We start from the raw sequence: 8811 nt of genomic DNA, 5'->3' as shown, positions 1-8811 counted from the left end.
GTGTGACTCATGTTTTTTCTTGAGCTCAAGATTGAATCTAAAAACTTGTTTTTCTGCTTGTTAGCTTCACTCAGCTCAACTAAAAAAAACACCCCTGACTCAACTTTATAATAACAAACTCATTAAAATAAAGACCTGGTGCAGGTGTAATCAGTGAACAAACAGGGAACTACACAGTAATTTGGTTGTTGACAGCTGGGCCACTACCCTTTAAGCTTCCGCTGAAGATAACACTGATTAAAAAAAATAATATGTCAATTTATGAAAGTGTCCTTTTCCCGTATTTGCTTTAGAATGGGCAGGGGAAGAGAATTGGGGAAATTTTGAGAAAGAGAAGTGTTGAAGAAAGAAAGAAAAAAAAAACAGAAGTTGTGGTGAGTGACCAAAATAAATGCTAAGCCAGAAAGAGGCAGTGCACAATTCCAATGATACATAAATAGCTGGCTTGAATGTTTTGTTTGAAACCTAAGCCTAGCATTGACGGACTATTAGTGATGACACTAACATTTTACTGTTGACATTTGGCAATTTAATTATATTAAAGTATCTACTATGTTCATGTTATCCTCCATCAGGTTTAAAATAGTAAGGGTACAAAAGGGCAGACGTATTCACATTTATAAAAATACATAAATAAATAAATGAAAAGAGAAAAATTAAAAAAAACTGCGAAGCTTCCCCTTAAATAAGGAATCTATCTCACTGGTAAAGACAAAGCGGCGACCGAATCAGGCAGAAATTCAGGTGACTCGTGGGAAAAAAATCTTCCACTCAAGATGAGCAATGCCTTGCAGAGAACAAGTCAAGAAAGGCTCATTCTTCAATATATGATCGGGTAATTTTAGAAAATTGGTTATTTCAGATGCGTTTCACAAGAGTCACCCTGATTTCTCTAAAAAAAAAAATATCTTGAGAACTCTAAGAGACTTTAAAACATCTCAGCAAAAAAAAGAAAAAAATGTATATGTTGGAATTTACCTTGCTACCCCAATGACTTTAGTTTCCAGGAGACATCTCTGCAACCAACAGGGATCCAGGTCCTAATAAGGTTGTCAACTAGTGATCAGATCCATGAGATAAGCCTTACAAATATCTGGTCAGGGGTTTACAAAAAAAAAATGCATTAAAACACCTTTGAGTGATGAAGTATTTAAATATTGGAAATGATCATGATTGTAGGCATTGAAAAGCATGATGTTGAGTCAGAAACCTCAGTCTTCATCCTCAGAGGAGTCAATAATGGGTTTGGGTGATTTTGGATGCAATTCCTTTGGTACATACAGCACAGTGTCCAATCGTAATATGCTTTTAACACATTGCAACACAGCCAAAATGAGATGATATTTGCAGGAAACAGACTCAAGTCCTGATATTTTTACATTGTTGAATGATAAGCAATACATACAAAGTTCCCTCTCTCCTTCAGCATTATTCTTAGCATGATGTTTTTGGTTGAACTCATTCTGACGTAATGTTTCAGGAGGAAAATTATTCTTATAAAAGCTCCAGACTTTTGATTGAATCTGTAAAACATGTCTTGGATTGTTGGAGTGAACTTGACGTGGAAGATGGAGTAAACCATTTGCCAGAAGTTGACAAATCACTGGTACATGTTTAGAAATCATGTGAGAATAGCCATGTTGTAAGAGGGCATGGTGTAAAATAAGCTCAAAAAGGCCACCTGCTGTTATGACACAGCCAGGTGAAATAGAGGATGGAGATTTTATAGTTGCCAGCGGCTCCCATGTTGTATGCAGCATACGAAAACCATCTTGAATAGCACTGGCATATTGAGCCGTTTGCCCTTCACTTAATCCGCAGATAACGATACCACAAGGCTGCTTTCCCTTAGAAACTGGAAAATCCACATGAACGTATCTGTTGGAGGAGTCAAAGATGAACTGGTGACAATGAAACCACAAAAGAACAGCATCAATATTATATTGCCATCCAATGTTTCCTTACCTATGAGCTCCAAGAACTATTGGACGACAAAACTCCAAAGAAGCAATGTGTTGTGGTTGAATCTCTTGAGAGTCTGAGATAGCCGAGACCCCGCTCAGGTGGAGGAAAAGGGCAAGTTCATCTTCGCTGATGCACTCTACGACGCACATCTGTGCTTGTGTTGCTAAAGTCAAGAAGGCGTCACACTGTTTGACTGCAGACAGCAGCACAGACACTCCAAGAGTCTTAAGGTTGGCAAAAATATTCTCCATTGAGCTTTCTACCCAAGAGCTAAAGTTTGTGATGCTTTTTCCATGTTTTCCATTACCAATTTCCAGCTTGATGCTTTCGTTCGACCAATCTGGTTGGAGAGGTAGAGTAAAAACAACTGCCTTAACTGGACATTGATGTTTCCCACTACCATGGTAGTGTGTTGCAAAGTCCCTGTGAATGACTTGTCCATCAATCAAACGTGAACAACTAACAGGAAAGCTAGACACCTGTGTATGCAGTGCAGGAAAGTTGTCGTTCAGAAACAAAAGAATCAAAGATAAATCACACTTACTTGAACTTTCGGCCAAATTTTGAAACCCAGCAATTTTTTGGGGTCTTACAATGTTGTCATTTTTACAGCTCCATTTAACAAGCAGTTTGAAAATGAGCTCGCCCATGAAGTCACAGTTGGCCAAACCCAAACGAGTACGAAAGAAAGACACTAGCAACTGTTGAACATTTGAGTGTGATGGAAATTGGGTGCTTGGATTTAAATCTGTCACTGTCAAACATGATCCAAAAGGTGCCAGAGCAACAGCGATAAGATCCTCCAGTTTCTCCAATGCAAAAGTCAGCAATTGTTCTGAGAAGCACTTGGCAGTGGCAAACTCAGCTGCTTCCCTTGTGTGATAGATATGGCATTCTTTAGACTCCTTAGAAGCTGTGTTGTAAATGGCTCGTAATAAAGATGCCAGAAGAAGGATAAATGATTTGGATCCATCCCCCGTTTTCCCACTGTGCCTCCAGACACACTCAACTATCATCCTACAGTAAAAACAGAAGCATAAACTCATTGACCACAATTTGACAACAGGATCCTGTATAGTTTTTCTTGCCTGGCAAGTGGGTGCTCAAGTTGTAGTGCCGTTAGAATGCGTGTCCCACTGCGGCTCAACATTGCTTGTCCATTGTCTCGTGTGAATAACACCTGTCCTCCCTCAGGTCCAAAGGTGCGTAGGACAACAGCCTCCAGTGCAGACACGATCTGCAAGACCTGCTTCTGATGAAGGCGATGTATGGATGACATTCTTCATTACTATAGGGGGAAATGTATAAAGGCATATTACCATACTATCTCATGCATTCACACTAATTAGGAGAGAGTTGTGTAAATCTTATTTTTTTCCCCCAAATCTGACAGATCATAACATAAATAGGTGTTGAGCCTTCTGCATTATAGTTCTTGAGGTAATTTACTTGTGAGTCATACAACCCAAAGTCAATGCTTAGTTGCATTGATTGCAATCAAACCCCTATACTTAACAAGGAAGGAAATGAGAGTATTGTATTGTTTTCCCTGTAAATTACGGGGCTAAAATGATGATATACACTCAATATGTATTGCTACCTTTATTTGGATCTGCGATCATAATTAATAGTTATCAAAATAGTTACTCGATGAAAAGAGCCAACAAAACAAATCAAAGTCTCGTTATAACTACTGCAGCATCTGCAAACTAGCGCGTTACCAAAATTACACATTACAATAAACACAGTATCATTGAAGTACCTTTGTCTGCCCGATCCTGCCAAGTCAAGCGATGCTTTCTAGCTGCTCCATGTTAGTATATACGTATCTTTTTAACAAAGACACTCACCTGATGGAAAGCAAGCAACGACTCTTCCATTTGTATCCAGGAGACGGTGCTTCTTCTCTTGTAGTCACGCAGAGGCAATGTTGCTCACATGATAATACTGCTCCCTAGCGTTAATTAAGACGTACTTTCCCTCATTTCCACAAACTCAAAAGAATTATACTGACAATTCTAAATACACACTGTATATTTCAACAAATGCAGCATGTTAGGAGGGAAAATGATAATGAAACAATAAAATATTTTAAATACCAGGAGATTTTTTTCTGGTTGACTTGTACATTTTGTTGTGTATAATTGATATATTTGTTTAAAATGATATCATTCAAAGAGTAGACTAAGTACAGATTTAGTTTATGCATTTGAAATGATTTCTTAATATTTGAAATTTTACATGTTCAAATGCTTTAATCACAGATTCAAGTGAAAGAAATAACATGTATAATTCCCAGCCCATAATGTGAAGACTTCGAGACATTAATTATTTAAAAAAATAAAACAAATCTGTGGGAATGTTCCCATACAGTTGGTCCTTTTTATACACAAACCTACTCAGTTTTGTCTCATAGTATAGAAGTAACTGCATTGATTTACAATATCTATGAAAGGAATCCCTCAATCTATTCCCTTGATAACAAAAAAGGGCCTACACTGAGTTTTGTGAAGCCGCAGTGACCTTAACCTTTGTCAAAAATGATGGAATTCATCCTTGAATCTAGTTGTGAAACATCCACCTCACTACTCACCCTCCCTACTGCACAACAACTCTCGCTCATTTCTGGTGTTTCAAGGTGAATGGGGCTCGGGTCCGGAACTTGATCGCTCTGTATTACTGCAGAAACCACATCCTAAGTTTCTAAATCAGGCGGCTATTATCTATACATAGACATCATAAATGATGCCTTTTCCGTGAGATACTCACACACAAAATGCACATGCTTTTATGTACACTGCGCAATGAATGTAATGTTAATGGAAACTACTGCTGTACTCTCTTTATGCTAACAAGTTTTTTTAAAAAGCAGTGTCACTACACTTATTAATATTCAGCTGGGACACAGTTGGGGTGAACAGCATGGATTAGAAACAGTAAAAAAAACATACACACACTCACATATTAATACACTTTTGTAATGCAATGTGACTACAGTTAATAGTCAAAACTAGTCTTTATCACTGCTTTTAAAACTTTCTGGGGGCATAAAAAGACAAAGGCTATCGGAGTGACTTTCTCCCTTACCACACACTTGTCCTCCGCCTGTCCTGTAATGTCCTGTACTGTCCTGTCATGCTCTCTCCTCCTCCTCCTATTCCTCTCTCTCTGTAAGGGGAAAAGGGAGTACTTGTGAGTCTGGACACCAGTGCTGTGTGGATAATCAAGATCCTGGTAGGTCGTTTTACTTATTTACTTCTTAATGGAAAACAATTTCTAACAATATCCCTATAGAAAATAAAAAAATTAATAAATTGGTTTTATTTGAAGAACATGACCAGGCCTTAAAATGATACAAAACTGCATGATTAAGTTTTGCTGATAGAATCCGTCCGGGTTGACTAATAGGTTTACATTACTGTCGCATTTTTGGGGCAAAAAATATTTATTGACGTTTATCAGCATGGTTTTTCATAATAAAAACTGTTTCTAACATTGTGAATATCAGAGTATTATTGGTGGACATCGGCTTCTGTCCAATATTTTTTAAACAAACACGTATAGAAAACCTTGCCAATTTTAACTGCATTCAAGATCTTGTGCAATACATTTTATATCACTGAGTATCAATTTTAACCTTTGTTTTTCGAATAATTGTATATTGGGGCTCAATCCTGACTTTAAATGGTCAACATCTGTAAAGGATTTTTTTCTCTTTGTGTAGACCATTTCAGGATGAAACTTAAAGGTTTAAGAGCAGTGATGAACTGACAAAGAGTCCATTAAAACAAACTATACAAAAAGTAGAGGTAATTTTTTGAGTGCCACATTGACCTCGGTGCATGGCTGTCACCTCTGTGGCGCTGTGCTCACATCCTCGTGGGTAGTGCTCCCCTCTCACCCCCTCATGTCACGTCTCGGTCAGATGCAGTCATACATTTCACATCCTGCTTTCACTGTAAGTGCCTAAACAGCAGAAAAAGGAGAAGTCATTTGACACCAACAGTCATATGAGAGTATTTTCAATTGATCAGTTGCATTTACAGTAGCTGTTGTTTTTCGGGTTCTTCTCATGGGTAATGGAGACTAACATCATTCTGTAAAAAAATGTAAATAATCGAGCAGTCTTATTACTGGAATCTAACTGAGATATTCGAGCAGAAGGTTTGGGTGTGAATTTCCTGAGTACATGATAAATACAGTTTAATATAATCTGAGTGTAATGTTATTGGAATAAACTAAAGTTATAATACTAGCAGTTCTGGCATAGAGTTGAAATGCTATGAGAATAATGATGGGCCTGTTATTGTTTGTTTGCAATTCTGATGCTATTCTCTCTTCTGTTAGGGGTATAAAATGGCGGGACACCACCAAGCTGTTCCGATTATTCCAACAAAAGATGTTCAGCGGGCCAACACCACAGAAAATCAAACACATGCGACTGGAGGTCAAAATGCTGACAGGTTCATGAGTGAACCTCATGGGATTCACAGTGAGTTAAAGAACATATGATTAGATTGACTTAATTGTATAATAGATAGATGTGAATAAGAGAGGATTCCGATCAAAACATCATTTTTTAAATTGTATTTTGTTTTGCAGCGGCATCGTGGGCTGTGGTCACCTTCTGTGTTGTGAGTTTATTCGTATTGCTCTCCTTTGGCGTGTGCACGTGGAAGAAATGCCTGAAAAAAGACAAGGACAAGAAAAAGGGAAAAGAAAAGACCAAGGGTGGAGAGTGTGACACCGAAAATGATAAGAGTTCCAAAGAGGTAAAACTCCTGCAGACTTGTGCAAATAATTACAGTCGATATCTGTATGGCATATTTGTGTGATGACTTATTTAGTGTTTTAGATCTTTGAGGGCATAAACTCAAGATATTGTAAAGCCACAAGGCTACAATACAGCAGTTGTACGAGCAAGGCACTATTTGTTGTGTTTCAGTTGAGAATTTTGTCACGTTTGTGTGCGTACAGCCACTGAAAGTCGAAAGCAAGATGGAAACAGAGTTGGCAGACATTAAACCAAAGGAGGATGAGAAGTTGGGCAGACTTCATTTTACGTTAGATTACAATTTTACTGATAATATGGTGAGCTACCTTTGAAACTCAAATGACACCTAATAAATATGACTTTTCTTAATGGTGAATATATTCTGCTCTCACCTTCCAGCTTGTAGTGGGGATCTTGCAGGCAGCTGGTCTTCCTGCTATGGATGTTGGCGGAAGCTCCGATCCTTATGTTAAAGTCTACCTACTCCCTGACAAAAAGAAGAAATTTGAAACTAAAGTACACAGAAAGACTCTGGAACCAAACTTCAATGAAACGTTCTCATTTAAGGTTTGTTGACATGCAAAAATTTACAGTAAAACCAATTTACAGACAGAAAAAAAGGTTGCAATCTCAGAACAAATCCTAAATTCACTGTTGTATGTTATGTTATGCTATAATGTATATCGAAAGCCCTCCTAGAGTCATCATTAGACTTTTTGGGTATTTTTATTTTATTCTTTTATGAAAAAGCCAATGGAAAATCATAAAAACACAATCAAAAGCCAATAACTTTGATCAATTTGCATACAGGTACCATACACTGAGCTGGGTGGCAAGACACTGGTAATGACCGTGTACGACTTTGACCGCTTTTCCAAGCATGATGCCATCGGGGTGGTGAAGATAGCAATGAGCAGCGTGGACTTCAGCCAGTCTCTGCAGGAGTGGCGAGATCTGCAGAAGGCTGAAAAAGAAGAGGTGTGTGTGTGTCTGTGAGTGTGTGCATGCCATAAATAGAACTCTCAACTAATGTGTGAACCTTCCATCGTTGAGTGTAATTTAACACAATAGCTATATCAAATATTCTATAATCATGAACACCAGGCTTGAATTTGTTTCTGTGTATTAGAGTGAGAAGCTTGGAGACATTTGTTTGTCCTTGAGATACGTTCCAACAGCAGGGAAGCTAACTGTCGTGATTCTGGAGGCCAAAAACTTGAAGAAAATGGATGTGGGCGGATTGTCAGGTGTGACACATATAGACACTCTGCTTTTTAGTGTTTAAGTATTTCGCTACTAAAGCCAAATTATGAATCAACTGAACTATTGAATTTCTCGTTCTCCCTCTCAGACCCTTATGTGAAGCTCCACTTGATGTTGAATGGGAAAAGACTTAAGAAAAAGAAAACAACCATCAAAAAGAACACTTTGAACCCTTACTATAATGAGTCCTTCAGTTTCGAAGTATCGTGCGATCAGATAGAGGTACAAAAATGCACAGATTAATACTACTTAGAAACTATAAACCACTTGCATTGGAACTAAAAGAAATGCATTTTTTTGTGCACTTATTTACATTTCCAGAAGGTGCAAGTAGCAGTGACCGTGCTGGACTATGACAAGATTGGAAAAAACGACGCAATTGGGAAAGTATTGCTGGGAGGAGGCGTAGATGGAACCCAGCATCACCATTGGTCGGACATGCTTGCAAATCCTAGGCGGCCAATCGCACAGTGGCACAGCCTTCAACCGGAAGATGATATCAATGCTTTGATTTCCAAGAAATGAATACCTGAGGGGTTCAAAGAATGAACAGACCCTCTTGACGTCATCTCTTCTTCAAATTAAACTTCTCCATCTATCAGTTGAAACATGCATCAATTGTGTACAAATTTTCAAGATCATAATTAAGATACAAACTCAACAGCCAGTTTAAAATATACACACACATTCCATTTGAAGGTGCTGGTTAAACTTGGGGTCTTTTAATATATCATTTATGTGCTATCAGCTGAGTTGAAAATTATAGAAAATTATTTGGTCATAGTAGAGCAAATCTATATAACCATTTA

At 38.0% G+C, this 8811-nt stretch overlaps 2 protein-coding genes across 4 annotated transcripts; one reads left to right on the top strand and one right to left on the bottom strand.

Moving 5' to 3' along the window:
- Positions 1–149: 149 nt before the first annotated feature.
- Positions 150–3874, bottom strand: bbs10 (Bardet-Biedl syndrome 10). 3 transcript variants are annotated; one of them, XM_077710276.1, is made up of 5 exons: positions 3728–3860; positions 3054–3253; positions 1966–2982; positions 1682–1878; positions 1342–1523 (listed from the first exon to the last, which is right to left on the bottom strand). In XM_077710276.1, the coding sequence occupies exons 2-5, from the start codon at positions 3242–3244 to the stop codon at positions 1495–1497; spliced, it is 1434 nt and encodes a 477-aa protein (XP_077566402.1). In that variant the 5' UTR covers positions 3245–3253; positions 3728–3860; the 3' UTR covers positions 1342–1494. The 3 variants fall into 3 exon arrangements, with proteins under 3 accessions (XP_077566401.1, XP_077566400.1, XP_077566402.1); XM_077710275.1 differs by having other exon boundaries at positions 150–1878; positions 3816–3874; XM_077710274.1 differs by having other exon boundaries at positions 150–1878.
- Positions 3875–5084: 1210 nt separating this feature from the next.
- Positions 5085–8712, top strand: LOC144181071 (synaptotagmin-1-like). The gene is made up of 9 exons (XM_077709347.1): positions 5085–5199; positions 6313–6457; positions 6568–6737; positions 6943–7056; positions 7139–7306; positions 7550–7717; positions 7869–7986; positions 8091–8224; positions 8324–8712. Exons 2-9 carry the CDS (start codon positions 6322–6324, stop codon positions 8525–8527), a joined length of 1212 nt encoding a protein of 403 aa, XP_077565473.1. The 5' UTR covers positions 5085–5199; positions 6313–6321; the 3' UTR covers positions 8528–8712.
- The last annotated feature ends 99 nt before the right edge of the window (positions 8713–8811 follow it).

This window comes from Stigmatopora nigra, chromosome 2 (genome assembly GCF_051989575.1).
Source record: "Stigmatopora nigra isolate UIUO_SnigA chromosome 2, RoL_Snig_1.1, whole genome shotgun sequence".
Taxonomy (NCBI): domain Eukaryota; kingdom Metazoa; phylum Chordata; class Actinopteri; order Syngnathiformes; family Syngnathidae; genus Stigmatopora; species Stigmatopora nigra.
The sequence above is the reverse complement of the archived record's forward strand: the minus strand, read 5'-3'. Positions and strand labels throughout refer to the sequence as shown.

What these genes read in the sequence shown, in the direction of transcription:
- bbs10 (XM_077710275.1), bottom strand. Translation starts at nt 3,244, where the DNA reads ATGTCATCCATACATCGCCTTCATCAGAAGCAGGTCTTGCAGATCGTG. An exon ending in CTTGAGCACCCACTTGCCAG is followed by an intron (nt 2,983 to 3,053) that starts GCAAGAAAAACT and finishes TTTTTACTGTAG; the next exon opens with GATGATAGTTGAGTGTGTCT. An exon ending in ATAGTTCTTGGAGCTCATAG is followed by an intron (nt 1,879 to 1,965) that starts GTAAGGAAACAT and finishes CTCCTCCAACAG; the next exon opens with ATACGTTCATGTGGATTTTC.
- LOC144181071 (XM_077709347.1), top strand. Translation starts at nt 6,322, where the DNA reads ATGGCGGGACACCACCAAGCTGTTCCGATTATTCCAACAAAAGATGTT. An exon ending in ATGATAAGAGTTCCAAAGAG is followed by an intron (nt 6,738 to 6,942) that starts GTAAAACTCCTG and finishes GTGTGCGTACAG; the next exon opens with CCACTGAAAGTCGAAAGCAA. An exon ending in AGAAGGCTGAAAAAGAAGAG is followed by an intron (nt 7,718 to 7,868) that starts GTGTGTGTGTGT and finishes TCTGTGTATTAG; the next exon opens with AGTGAGAAGCTTGGAGACAT.